General features: G+C 38.6%; 1 protein-coding gene across 2 annotated transcripts in view; it reads right to left on the bottom strand.

The window, feature by feature from the left end:
* The window catches only part of Zcwpw2 (zinc finger CW-type and PWWP domain containing 2), a 116552-nt gene that overhangs the window by 55712 nt on the left and 46689 nt on the right, over nt 1–14151 (bottom strand). For both annotated transcript variants that reach the window (XM_090351789.1, XM_090351788.1), the window contains one exon: nt 10330–10489. In XM_090351789.1, the coding sequence (XP_090207915.1) occupies nt 10330–10489 (160 nt within the window). The remainder of the gene's footprint in view (nt 1–10329; nt 10490–14151) is intronic.

Genomic DNA, 14151 nt, shown 5'->3' with positions numbered 1-14151 from the left:
ATATATTTTCTCATTTTATATAGATAGATTTGTAGATATATTCCAAAATCATTTCTGATTATAATGATCTCAATCATTTCTCTTTCCCTCAATCTGTGTTAAAATTTTGTCAGTTTGATGATCTTGTCAATGAATCACTTTTGGTCTCACTGGTTTTTTTTTCTCTATTGTTTCTGTAATTTATATGTCATGTACCTCTAATCTTTATTTTTTCCTTCTTGCTGGTAGAGGTTTAGGCTGTACTTTGCTGTCTAATTCTCTATGTTATAAAGTTATATTTTTCATTTATTTCTCTCTCTCTCTTTTTTTTTTTGCCAATCCTGGGACTTTCCTAAAGGCTAGAACTCTACCACTTGAGGCACAGCATCACTTTTGACTTTTCTTTGTATGTAGTACTGAGGAATTGAACCTCGGTCTTTATGCATGCCAGGCAAGTACTCTACAACTAGGCCAGACTCCCGGCCTTCATTTCTTATTTTACCTGGTAGTGTTTATTGCTCAAATATCCCCTAAGCACTGCTGAAATTAGTTTGGGTGTTACATTTTCATTTTTATTCATTTGTACATATTTTATAACTTTCCTTGTGATTTCACCTTTGATTTTTTTGTTTAAGAAGTTTCCAATTTTACAAATTTATATATTTTCCATTTTTAATTCTGACATTATTTCTAACTTCATCCATGATCAAAGAGAATATTTTTCATGGCATGTATCTTTTCAAATCTATTCACCTTTTTTTTTTAACCAACTTCAATATTACTCTTGATTATTTTTCTACGTTGGTAATCATCATTTCCTGAATCAAACTCCTTGTGTTTTTTTTTTAATCATTGAAGTAAGACAGTTTGATCATGGATTTCTCTAGCCTGGCATGTAGTGATCCTAAAGTAACAAAAAGTCTTTTTTTTTTGCATTTTTTTGCATTTTTTATTGTAATTACTAAAAGGGTTACATGATATTTGCCAGATAGAAGGTGCATTAATTCACGTACATTGATACCCTTTCACATGTCTTGGTACCCATTTCCCTCCCCCCCCACACCCCCCACCCATCTTGGTTTTCCCCCCTTCCCTAACAAATTTCAAATAACCAAATATAAATGAATTCAATATATCAGATAACAAAGTGAGATACTATAACAATATGAGATAACCAAGGGACAGCAAAGGAGATCAGAGACAACATAGTACATTAAGGACAACAATCATTCGTTATATGGCTTTTGTTTCGATATCCTGGAGGTCCTTTCAATTAGCTTCATACGATATGGCTTATGTATCAAGATTTTGCTCTATTGCAGATCTCTGCTAGTAGAGCCCAAGGTTTCTACTGATTGTGACGAATGAGGGAAACCATTGAGCCTAAGTTCCTTTGAGTCTGGCTTATTTCACTTAATAGAATTTTTTCTAAGTCTTTCCATTTCCTAACAAATGGGGCAATGTCATTCTTTCTGACAGCAGCATAGAATTCCATTGTGTACAAATACCACAATTTGTTGATCCACTCATCAACTGAGGGACATCTAGGTTGGTTCCATATCTTTGCCATGGTGAATAGTGCTGCAATGAACATTGTTGTGCTAGTGGATTTAGTATGCCCTTCTTTCTGGATGGTTGGGTAAATGCCAAGTAGTGGAATTGCTGGGTCATAGGGGAGTTCTATGTTTAGCCTTGTGAGGCACTGCCACACTGCTTTCCATAGTGGTTGAACGAGTTGGCACTCCCACCAACAGTGTAGTAGTGATCCCTCCTGGCCACATCCCCTCCAGCATCTGTTGTCATTCGTTTTCCTGATCCTGGCCATTCTAACTGGAGTGAGGTGGAATCTTAGAGTTGTTTTGATTTGCATTTCTTTTATGACCAGAGATGTTGAGCATTTCTTCATGTGTCTATAGGGCATTTTTGTTTCTTCTTCAGAGAAGATTCTCTTTAAGTCTTTGGCCCATTTTTAATGGGATGGTTGTTACTTTGGAGATTAGTTTGGGAGTGATTCAATTTTTTGAGTTGTTGATATATTTTAGATATGAGGCCTTTGTCCGTTGTTTGGTTGGTGAAGAACTTCTCCCACTCTGTAGGCTTCCTAATTAATTTACTAGCTATGTCCTTTGCCATACAAAAGCTCTGCATTTTAATGCAGTCCCACTTATCCAGCCTTTCTCTGATTTGTTGTGATTCTTGGTCCTTATTAAGAAAGTTTCGACCTGTGCCAAGGAGGCCTAGTGTATCTCCTATTGCTTCCTGTAAAGTTTTCAGTGTGTCAGCTTTTACCTCCAGGTCTTTGATCCATTTGGAGTTAATTCTAGTGCAGGGTGACAAAGAAGGATCCAACTTTAGTTTTCTGCAGGTGCTTAACCAGTTCTGCCAGCACAACTTGTTGAAGAGGCTGTCTTTTTTCCATTCTATTTTTTTGGCTCCCTTGTCAAAGATTAGGTGGCCATAGGTCTGTGGTTTAATATCTGGGTCCTCAGTTCTATTCCATTGGTCTTCAGTCCTGTTCTTGTGCCAGTACCAAGCTGTTTTGAGAATTATAGCTCTGTAATAGAGTCTAAAGTTTGGAATTGAAATTCCTCCAGCGCTGTTCTTTCTGCTAAGAAGTGTTTTTGTTATACGGGGTCTTTTATTATTCCATATGAAATTTTGAATTGCCTCTTCTATTTCTTTAAAGAATGACATTGGGATATTGATGGGTATTGCATTGAATTTGTAGATAGCTCTTGGCAAGATTGTCATTTTCACAATGTTGATTCTTCCAATCCAGGAGCCTGGGAGGTTTTTCCATTTCCTTAGTTCTGCTTTAATTTCCTTTTTTAGGGTTTTAAAGTTTTCGTCAAAAAGGTCCTTTACATTCGTAGTTAAGCTAATTCCTAGGTACTTTATTTTCTTTGAGGCTATTGTGAAAGGAGTTCCTTTCCTGATTATGGCCTCCTTCCTCTCACAGTTGGCGTAATGGAAGGCAGTTGATTTTTGAGGGTTGATTTTATAGCCTGCTACTCTTCCAAAGTTTTGAATCAGCTCAAGTAGCTTGGGAGTAGAGTCTATAGGATTCTTTAAATACAGAATCATATCATCTGCAAAGAGGGATAGTTTTATTTCCTCTTTCCCTACTTGGATCCCCTTTATGCTTGCTTCTTGCCTTATTGCACTGGCTAGGAATTCTAGTACTATGTTAAAGAGGAGTGGAGAGAGTGGGCATCCTTGTCTCGTTCCTGATTTTAGAGGGAATGGCTTTAGATTTTCACCATTAAGTGTAATACTAGCAGTGCGTTTCTCATACACAGCCTTTATTATATTGAGGAATGTTCCATGGATTCCTAGTTTCTCCAGAGCTTTTAACATAAAGGGGTGTTGGATCTTGTCAAATGCCTTTTCTGCATCTATTGAGACAATCATGTGATTTTTGTCCTTGCTCCTGTTGATGTGTTGAATTATATTAATTGATTTGCGTATGTTGAATCAGCTTTGCCTCCCCGTGATGAATCCAGTTTGATCATAGTGTATAATTTTTTTGATGAGTTGTTGTAGACGGTTGGCCAGTATTTTGTTGAGAAGTTTTGCACTGATGTTCATCAAAGAGATAGGTCTATAGTTCTCATTCTTTGATGAATCTCTGTCTGGTTTGGGGATGAAGGTTATACTGGCTTCATAGAATGAGTTTGGTAAGGAACCTTCATTTTCAATTTCGTTGAAGAGCTTGAGGAGTATTGGTGTGAGCTCTGCTTTGAAGACCTTATAGAATTCAGTTGTGAATCCATCTGGCCCTGGGCTTTTCTTAGGTGGAAGTTCTCTAATTGCCATTTCTATTTCAAAGCTTGAAATAGGCCTGTTGAGTTGGCTTAGTTCTTCTTGGTTCAGTGTGGGTATGTTAATATTGGCTAGGAATTCATCCATTTCATCTAGATTCTCAAATTTGTTGGCATAAAGGTTTGAAAGTATTCCCTCATGATATTCTGGATCTTGGTAATTTCTGTCATGATATTACCATTTTCATCTGCGGTTTTGTTTATTTCGATATGCTCTCTTCTTTTTTTGGTAAGATTTGCTAAGGGCTTGTCAATTTTGTTAATTCTTTCAAAGAACCAACTCCTTGTTTTGTTGACTCTTTCTATAGTTTTTTTGGATTCCAAATCATTTAATTCTGCTTTGATTTTAATAATTTGCTTTCTTCTACTGAGGTTAGGGTTGGTTTGTTGCTCTTTTTTCCAGGAGCTTAAGGTGAGACACTAACATGTTGGTTTGCAATTTTTCCAACTTGTTGTAGGCACTCAGCGCTATAAATTTTCCTCTGAGTACTGCCTTTGCTGTGTCCCAAAGGAGTTGGTATTTTGTGTGCTCCTTACTGTTAAATTTCATAAACTGTTGGATTTCTGTTCTGATCTCTTCGATGACCCATTGGTGATTCAACAATGTGTTGTTCAGTCTCCATGAGTTACAGGGTTTTCGTTGGTGGAGATGTGTGTTCAGTTCCAATTTGATGCCTTTGTGGTCTGAGATTGTGCATGGAATAATTTCAGTGTTTCTGAATCTGACCAGGTTTGTTTTATGGCCTAAGATGTGATCTATTTTGTAAAATATTCCATGTGCTGCTGAGAAAAACGTATATTGTGTTGTTGCTGGGTGGAATATTCTGCAGATGTCTGTTAGATCTAGTTGGTCTATATAGCTGTTCAGTTCTAAGGTTTCTCTGTTGAGTTTTTGCCTTGTTGATCTGTCCATAGGTGAGATCACAGACAATCACTGTATTTCGATCTATGTATGATTTCAGTGTAAGTAAAGTTTGCTTGATGAAGTTCGGAGCTCCGGGATTGTGTGTGGAAATATTTAGGATCGTTATGTCTTCCTGATGGAAAGATCCCTTTAGTAGTATGTAGTAACCTTCTTTGTCTTTTCTTACTAATTTTAGTTTGAAGTCTATTTTATCTGATATGAGGATGGCAACTCCAGCCTATTTTTGGGGGCCGTTAGCTTGATAGAGTTTATTCCAACCTCTCACTTTCAAAACATGATTGTTTTTTGGGTAAGATGTGTCTCTTGAAGACAGCAGAACAATGGCTCTTGCTTTTTGATCCAACTAGACAGCCTATCCCGTTTAATTGGAGAGTTAAGTCCATTGATATTGAGAGTTAGGATTGAGAGATATTTATTAGTTCCTACCATTTTTAAAAGCTTTTATTAGGGCCCGTGTCTTGACAGTTCTTGTGGTCCTTAGATGGTATGCTGTTTAGGTGCCATTTCTTTCCCTATATTCCATTTATTTTGGTTTTCTATGTATAGAACATCTTTGAGAATTCTCTGTAGTGTTGGTTTTGTTGCGACATATTGTTGCAACTTTTCCCTGGAATGGAATGTTTTTATTGTTCCCTCAGTTATGGATGAGAGCTTAGCTGGGTACAGTATTCTTGGTTGGTAGTTATTTGACTTAAGGGCATGACATATATGCTTCAAGTCACTTCTTGCTTTCATGGTCTCTGCTGAGAAATCTGGGGTTATTCTGATTGGTTTGCCTTCATAGGTTACTGAACCCTTTTCCCTGGCTACCTTTAGGATCCTTTTTTTGGTTTCTATTGATCCAGTTCGGATTATGATGTGGCGGTGGGATGTTCTTTTCTGGTCAGGTCTGTTTGGGGATCTAAATGCATCTTGTATCTGGATGGGCCTGCCCTTCTGGATATTTCAGAAATTCTCTGAGATGATTCTCTGAAGTATATTTCCAATACCATTGACCTCTTTCTCCACGCCCTCCTCAATACCAATTAGCCTTAAATTAGGCTTCCTAATTGTATCTTGGACCTCCTGAAGCGCTCTCTCATTTTTCCTAAATTTGGATTGACTCATTTTCTGTTCTTTCTCTATAATAACTAAATTATCTTCAGCCCTGGAAATTCTCTCCTCTGCATTGTCTAACCTGCTCTCAAAGCTATCTACTTTATTTTTCATCTCCCTTGCTACTAATTGCTCATTTTTGATGCCTTGCATCTCTTCTTTTAGATCATGTAGGGATTTCTTTAGCTCCTTGATTTCCATTTGAGTGGTTAGCTCAGTAGCTTTATTTTCTTTGTACATTTGCTGGAGTATTTGTGGATTCTATGAATTCATCCATCTTTCTTTGAAAAACCTTTATTATGGCCTCCTTTATGGCTTCTTCTTTTTCACTTATCACCTTGTTTATGGTTTCCTCTCGTTCAGCTATGGCTTCCTTCCTTATCTCTTTCTTTATATTTTCACATTTTTCATTCATGATGTTTATCAATTGCATTTGTATAGCACTTGGAAGACTCTCCTCTAGGTTTGCCAGTGACTGTTCCATTGGCTGTTTACATTGGGTGGGGGATGTTTTGTTTCTTGATTTGACATTTTTCTTGAGTTTCTTGTTCTGCCCATTTGAAAATGGGAACAAGATTAATACTAAACACGATTATAGTTTTTCAGATATAACCAACCTAGACCTCTGTAGCTGGCAGACACTAGATGTTCACAAGTTTTGATTGGTGTTATCACTCTTTCTTTTTGTGCAGTTACCAACCAGTCTAATACATCCACTGATAAGTGATTTATACCCAAAACAATAAGCCTCTCAATCCAATGTCTATTGTCTTTAAGTCCCTCTGAGCCTAGAGAATTATTAAACACCTAGATATACAGTATTGCTCAACAGTATCTAGTGTAGATCCATGCAGTATAAGGGTTGAAAGACGAGCAGATGTCCAGAGATAGAAAAATAGAATGAGAGCGGTCAGGGAATGTACAAGAGGATTAACATAGGAGTGTAAGAATATTGTAGTAATGAAGAATAGGTATAGCGTAAGGATAACTGACCTAAGTTGGTAAGTAGGTAGCGTATTTGAGTACAAAGTTTAGAGAGTATTAGAATAAAACTTATGTGTTGCTGCACAACTAGGCCAACCAATGACCTCACAGTGGACCATGGGATGGATCTGCGAGCTTCTGTCTGAGCGCGGTTGGCGGACGTTTTCCTGTGCCGCTTCCAGGGGTGGCCCCAAGCCAAGGGTCTGGGGATTGAGAGTTTCAGGGGCTCTCAGCAGGACCAGCAGGGGACCCCTCTGTTCCCAGGGGTGGGGCCCAGCTGGGGATGTGGGCTCCAAGGGCGGAGCCGCGCCTTTTTGGTTCTCAGAAGGGGAGCTTGGCTGCTGTTCGGCCCTTCAGATTCCTGCTGTGTTTCCACTGCTTTGTCAGAGTCTGTGAATGTGGGGGGCCCCATGGTGCTATCTTGCTCAGGATTCCCAGCTGGAGGATGCTCCGCTCAAGAATTGAGGGGGGGGGCAGATTTTGGCTCCTATTTTCCCGCACCCCCTACCCGCTGTTGTAAGGCAGGGTCCCAGTGCCCTCCACTCTCCAGATCCAGTGGAGTGGGAGAGGAGCCTGGTGGGCGGGTGGGAGCTGGGACAGCTCCGCCTCCCCTGGTGGGGTGCTGAGTCTTAGGGTCCGCCCACTTGTCAGTCTCCAGTCAGAGGGCTGAGGGTTGAGCCCTTTGGGCAGGTGGGAGTTGGGACAGCCCCGCCTCCCTTGGTGGGGTGGTGGGTCTTAGGTATCCCGCCTGTCAATCTCCAGTCAATGGCCTGAGGGAGGGGGCTGTTGAGGGAAGGGACAGGATTCTAAATTCCTTGCCCCCCTGCTCCCGCCAGGCTTTCTCGGGCGGGGTGGAGGGGTCTGAGTTAAGTTCTATTGCTTGTCACCCGCTCTGCTTTCCCGATGTGTTTGGGGACGCGCTGTATTACTCACACCTCTGCGTCTGTCTGCGGGTGTTCCAAGGTGGTGGGGAGTATTTCACTCCCCTCTGGTCTCCGCCGCCGCCTGTGTTCTGTGTCTGGGTTCCACTGCTTGCTATTCTGGTTCCTCGTCTGGGTTCCGCTGCTTCCGCCGTTCGCTGGCCCGGTTCTGAGCTGGTTTCTGCAGCCGTTGGGCTCCCGGCCTGGCGCCCTCCACTGCCGCCACTTTTCGTGGCTTGGAGCCGGCGCCCGCCGCCACTTTCCCGGCGTGGGGCTGGCACCCGCAGCCACTTTTCGGGGCTTGGAGCCGGCGCCAGCTGCTGCTTTTCGTGGCTTTCGCGGCTTGGATCCATCGGCCAGAGGTGGGGGAGGGGTCCTCACGTTCCGAATTCTTTGAGAAAGTTGGATGTGAGCTTTATCTGGATTTCTTTTCCAGTTTGAGTCCTTCTCTGTTGCTTTTTGAGTTTGTTGTTGTGGATTTCTTTAGGTAGTTGGCTCGTGGAACTCCCTGGTTCTCTCTTTTTGTGAGAGAGACCTAGGCAGCATCCCTATTGTCTCGGCGCCATCTTCCTTCCTTCTCAAAAGTCTTAACACAGTATGAGAGTCTGGCATGTCCCAAAGAAATTTGAGATAAGAGAATTAAAAGTTGGGTACTGGTGGCTCATGCCTGTAATTCCAGCTACTCAGGAGGCTGAGACCCGAGGACTGCAGTTCAAAGCCAGCTGGGACTCTAAAGTACAAGAGACTCTAATCTAGAAAATCGGAAGTGCCTCAAGAGGTACGAGTAGGGCGATGGCCTCGACTGAGAGCTCAAGGACAGAGCCACATAATGGGGGGGGGGGAGGAGGAGTGAGAGAGACAGAGACAGAGACAGAGACAGACAGACTTTCATCATGCTTTCATCTTCTCTACTTGTACTAACATGAAAACTCTTACTTCTTGAGAATAATACTTATTTAAATAATTTAAAAATAAATTTTTATCTTGGAACTTAAATATAATTACTTTTTTATTGTAATTAGTAAAAGGGTTACATGATATTTGCCAAATAGAAGGTGCATTAATTCACATACATTGATACCCTTTCACATGTCTTGGTACCCATTTCCCTCCCCCCTATACCCCCCACCCGTCTTTGTTTTCCCCCCTTCCCTATCAAATTTCCAAATTAATTGGAAATAAGAATCTCACAGACATTTTAGTGTCTAGGCTGGCTTTGAACCAGGATCCTCAGATCTCAGCCCTGAGTAGCTAGGATTACAGGAGTGAGTCACAGTGTCCAGATTCTAGTCACCTGCTTTTTATTTACCACATTATTAATTATCTAAGACTCAATCATTTTTATGAGCAGTTAGGTTTCCATACTCTAGAAAGATGGAGAGAGCAGAAAAGAAACATTCCTACCAGGCTTCTATGGTTGACAGAGACATTGTTAGAAACATACCCAAAACATGAAAACAGAGAGAGAATCCCATATTGAAGTGACTAGATCAAAACTAATGGGAAGTAGATGTGTGTGGTGATATTCAATATTTGTATAGTTTTACTAAAAGAGTGTTTCCTTCAAGCTGATTCCAGACTAAACTGTGTAAAAATTCCATAGATGTTGAAGAAAAAATAAAACTATTTTAAAGTGCTTCAAATTTCCACAGATTTGATGTTATTATGGGCTGAATGTCATGCTTTAATTACATATACACTGAGTATATCTGAATATATACATATATATTTTTCACAACAATGCTGAAAAATACAGACAAAAGAATCTGCATTTATGGCATCTATTTCTTCCCATTTTCTTAATGGAAGTAAGAACAGCTTGACTATTAGAATGTAAACACAGATAATTAAACTGACTTTTGTTAATTATAACAAATCCTAAGGAAAAAGTCTGATTTATCTTTTTGTCAGCCTCAAAATCTGGTCGGCTCAATAATTATGATATGCAAGTCAAAATGAAAGAAGTAAAAATTGTTTGCATATTAAAAATATCAAAAAATGTTTAAAAAAACAATTGTGTAAAATTTTCAATTGATTTTTATTGCATTGCCATTTCTAAGTAAAAGTGAAAATTCCCACAGATGATAAACTAATCTGCTCAGACTTCTACATAGTAGTAATGGGGATGAGGACTAGCTTCATGAGAAGTTGCACTTCCCAGTAGCAGGGAAGATTCAGACTTATCTGCACCTGCCACGAGGTTTTACTGGTGCCTCTTGGTCCTAACATTTAGTAAATTGTTGCATTAAATCATTGTCTATAAACATTAAGTCCTATCAATATTGAATTGTTTCTGACATATTTATGTAATATATTTCTTAGGTACTTTTCATTCAGTTTGTTCATTCCTCCTTGAATTGCATAAAGTCATACAAATAGCATGTCAAAAAGAGGCCAAAAATAATAAAATAAAATTCCATAGGTAGTTCTACACCCACAATTTTTGGGGAAATATAAACTTCTTTAAAACAAGTGTTGTAATTTAACAAATGGTATATATTATTTTGTGTATATAAAGTCATTTTATATATTTAAAGGACGGGAAAAAATGTCATTAGTAAAAATAAATGCAAAAGTAATAAACTTTTGATGTAACTATACTGACCTTTTGTGTGATACCATAATGTTCAACAAATCTTGCATCTATCCATGATTTTGAGTGGGGATTTCCCAGGAATTCAATGTGATATTGTTCAACATTTCCATCCAAGTCATAGCTGACATAATTTCCTTGAAGAGGATCAGGGCAAAGTACCCCTGGCCAACTTTAAAATATATATATTTTAAATTATTGTAATGCTTAAAATATCAAGTATAAATACATCTGGCAAAATTATATATTAGTATTTTTCCTCTGAATTTTAAATATAAAATGTTTTATTACATGTTTAAGTAATGTGGTATTTATTTGATACAAGAAATAAATTGTACCACTGTAGCTATGAAAAACTTTGAAATAGAGACAAATTTAAGGCATAAAATATACAGAATAAACTCTAAAGTGAAGAAGTTTTAGCATCAGTGCTATTTAAGTAATGATAAGAGGAAAGATAAGAACATATAAAGGTTTATCAAAGATTTGAACACAGGATGTAAAATATGGTCAATGTATTTCATGTACAATGAAGCAATGAGGCTTACCAGACTAGTTAGGAAAACAGGAATGTGGAGAAGAATGCAGTGACCAAGGAAGACACTCTAATCAAGATGTATATGCTAAAATGAAACCTCCTTTGTGTCTCATTTATGCTTAAAAAAGGATGATCTGTTTCTAGAAAAACAAATGTTTAATTTAATTTCAAGTCATTTGTATGGTTTCTGCCAAACCAGGGCCAAGCTGATATTCACTGAGTTTGGACTGCTGCAGTATACTTGCTGTTCAAACTATGGTAACACTTTGGAATAAAACTAAAGGGAAACACTGAGTTATATATTATCCTTTTATCATTTTGTTCCATATTTTACAACCAATTTGTTTAAAATATTAAGCTCTAGGTCTAAAATGAATTTTATTAAAAATATTTATTTATTTTTTTGCCAGTCCCGGGGCTTGAACTCAGGGCCTGGGCACTGTCCTTGGACTTTCTCAAGGCTAGAGCTCTAACACTTGAGCGAAAGCACCATTTCTGGCTTTTTTTCTATGTATGTGGTACTGAGGAATCGAACCTGGGTCTTTGTGTATGCTAGGCAAGCACTCTACCACTAGGCCAAACTCCCGGCCACCCAAAAATATTTATTTTTAAAGGATTATGTCTGCATCTACTGAGGTATAAATCTGTCTTTGATTCTGTTTATAGATTTGGGTCTACTGAACCATTCTCATACCACTAAAATGAAAGGTCATGGTGTACATGCTTAATTTGTAAGTAATTTATTAAAAACTGTTGGAATTGGAGGCATAGCTCAGTTGGTAAAGCACTACACAATGCATAAAAACATCTGGTACTGAGTTTTTGAGTCCCACTCTTTGAAAAACAACAACAACAAAAAGAATAGTTGGGTCTATATTCATCAAAGAAATTAGTTTATAATTTTCTGGTTGTGGCATAAATATTGTAAACTTCCTTTTTTTCTATGTAAAAGTTTTAAAGGCATTAGAAGTTGAAAGAATATATCTTAATATAAGACAGGCTGCATATAACAAACCTACAGTTAACATCGAACTAAATGGGAAAAACTACATCATTTCATCTAAAATGGAATGAGATTAAGGGTACCTATTCACCCTAATTACTGAATTCCAAGTCAGAACAATAAGCAAATGAAAAAAGATATTCAAGTAGTAAAGGAAGAAGGCAAATTATTCCAACTTAAAAATGGTATGATTCAAAATACCTAAAGATTTTACAAAAACATTTCTATATCTGCTCAACCCTTCAGGCAGCATATAAAATACAAAATAAACATTAAAATGTATATATAACATCAATGAATATACTAATAAAAAATCAGACAAACAGCCCCATTTACCACTTATAACCTAAAAAAAAACAACACCCAACCCTTAAAAGTGAAACCCATAAAAACTTGAAAAAAAAAATTGAAAATAATAAAAGATATAAAAACTCCTATGTCCACAGATTAGCAGAATTAATACTATGAATATGGCTACACTATTAAAAGTAATCTATATTTGATAGAATTCTCATCAAAATGCAAATGTCATTCTTCACACAAATAAAAAAATTAGTCCTAAAATTCATAGAGAAGAATAAAAATATCTTGAATAAAAAAATGCCACCTTGAACAAAAAAGGTAACGCCGATGGTATCACAATACTGGACAGCAAATTAAATTACAGGGCTAACAAAAACAGAGTACCAAAAACAGTTGGACTTGGCTTAAAAAACAGAAAAGATTATCAATTGAACAAAATCCCTCACCTCATCAAAAATTCACATTGTAGTGATTTGCCTTTGACAAAGGTACCAGAAAGTTTGCTGAAGAAAATATAGCTTTGTCAACAATGGTGCCATACCAACATGCCAACATGAGAAAAACCACACCACCACGCAAAAAAAAGGTGAAACTAGACACCATTCTCTCAACCTAAAGAAAAATCAACTCAAAACAGATTGAAGATTTTTAGATATAGCATCTGAAATCCTGATACTACAGCAGAATATAGGGAAAAGACTGATAGAGCATAGGCATTTTTTTTTATTTAATCTTTCAAATTTTATTCTCAGCGTAAAGTACAGAGGGGTTACAGTTACATTCGTAAGGTATTGAGTACTTCTTGAACACTGTTACCCCTTCCCATGTTTTTCTCCTATTTCCACTCCCCTCACCTCCTCCTAAGTTGTAAAGTTCATTTCCAAGACATCTTGTGAATATTGCTGTTACACTGGCTCATGCTTTGTCCTTTGTCTCTTCATCCTGTCTTTCCCCTTCCCTTCCCTATTTCAAATACGCAAATAAATGTATATATAATACACCAGGTATCAAAGTCAAATACAGCAACAACAGAGGATAAACCACAAGGGGGAATAAAAAGAGTAAAGAAATCACTTACAGACGATTGGCGGAGGATGGCAACGGCTCAGAGTGAGTCTTTCTGAGCTCTTGCCAAGATAACAAACAGTTCAGGCATCATAGGGGAAAATTCTTATAGGAAGATTGATCCTAAGTAAGCTTTAGCACCACAGAGATCTCAGTGAGAGAGGAGAAAGGCAGAAAACCAGAGCAAGAAAACAGCGTGGAGCAGTGCAAGCTGCTCGGTGTGGATGGCGATCTGAGCAGACAATGCTTCTCAGCAGTGCAGACCCGCCAACTCCAGACAGAGCCACACGGAGCCTGTGGGAGCCCAGAACTGTCACAGGGCCGTGGTGCAGTCCTGCCAGCTTCAAGGAACTGGAGAATCCAGCAATTTGTGAGTCCCTCTGATAAGTTTCCATTTCTGCTCACAGAACAGCTTTGGGAAGGAATCCCCTCCCCCACCAGCTGAGAGCAGAGCCTTCTTGACTGCTGGCAAAGACCCAGCCAGACCAACTGCAACCTGAGAGGGGAGGCTGCCAGTGCCATCATTCTAAAGGGCAAAGGATTTCCCAGAGATAGCTTAGCCATAAGTCTGCCCCCAGCGCTGCTGAAGTCAGTGCCTTGCACCAGGCCACAGGCCTGGTAAACAAAGCCGCCCGCAAATCTTTCAGTTTCAGCTTCTTTTTCCCTATCAAGCAATCTGATCCGAAAAACCGCAAAGCCAAATCACAAGAGAAAAAGACTTTCTGAACTGTTTGGAACCTGAATTTACTGGAGACACAAGTTACCTATCCTGCCCCCAGTCCCAAAAAAACTGAAGAATACCGTTTTTTTTCTTTTCTCTTTCCTTTTTTTGTTCTGTTTATTTTTTTTCTTCTACCCCTTTTCATTTGCATTTATCTGTTCTTAGTTTTTTCTTTGCCATTTTACCTACACTTTTTTTTAATGT

This window comes from Megascapheus bottae, chromosome 18 (genome assembly GCF_031878675.1).
Source record: "Megascapheus bottae isolate mThoBot1 chromosome 18, mThoBot2.hap1, whole genome shotgun sequence".
NCBI classification, from domain to species: domain Eukaryota; kingdom Metazoa; phylum Chordata; class Mammalia; order Rodentia; family Geomyidae; genus Megascapheus; species Megascapheus bottae.
The sequence above is the reverse complement of the archived record's forward strand: the minus strand, read 5'-3'. Positions and strand labels throughout refer to the sequence as shown.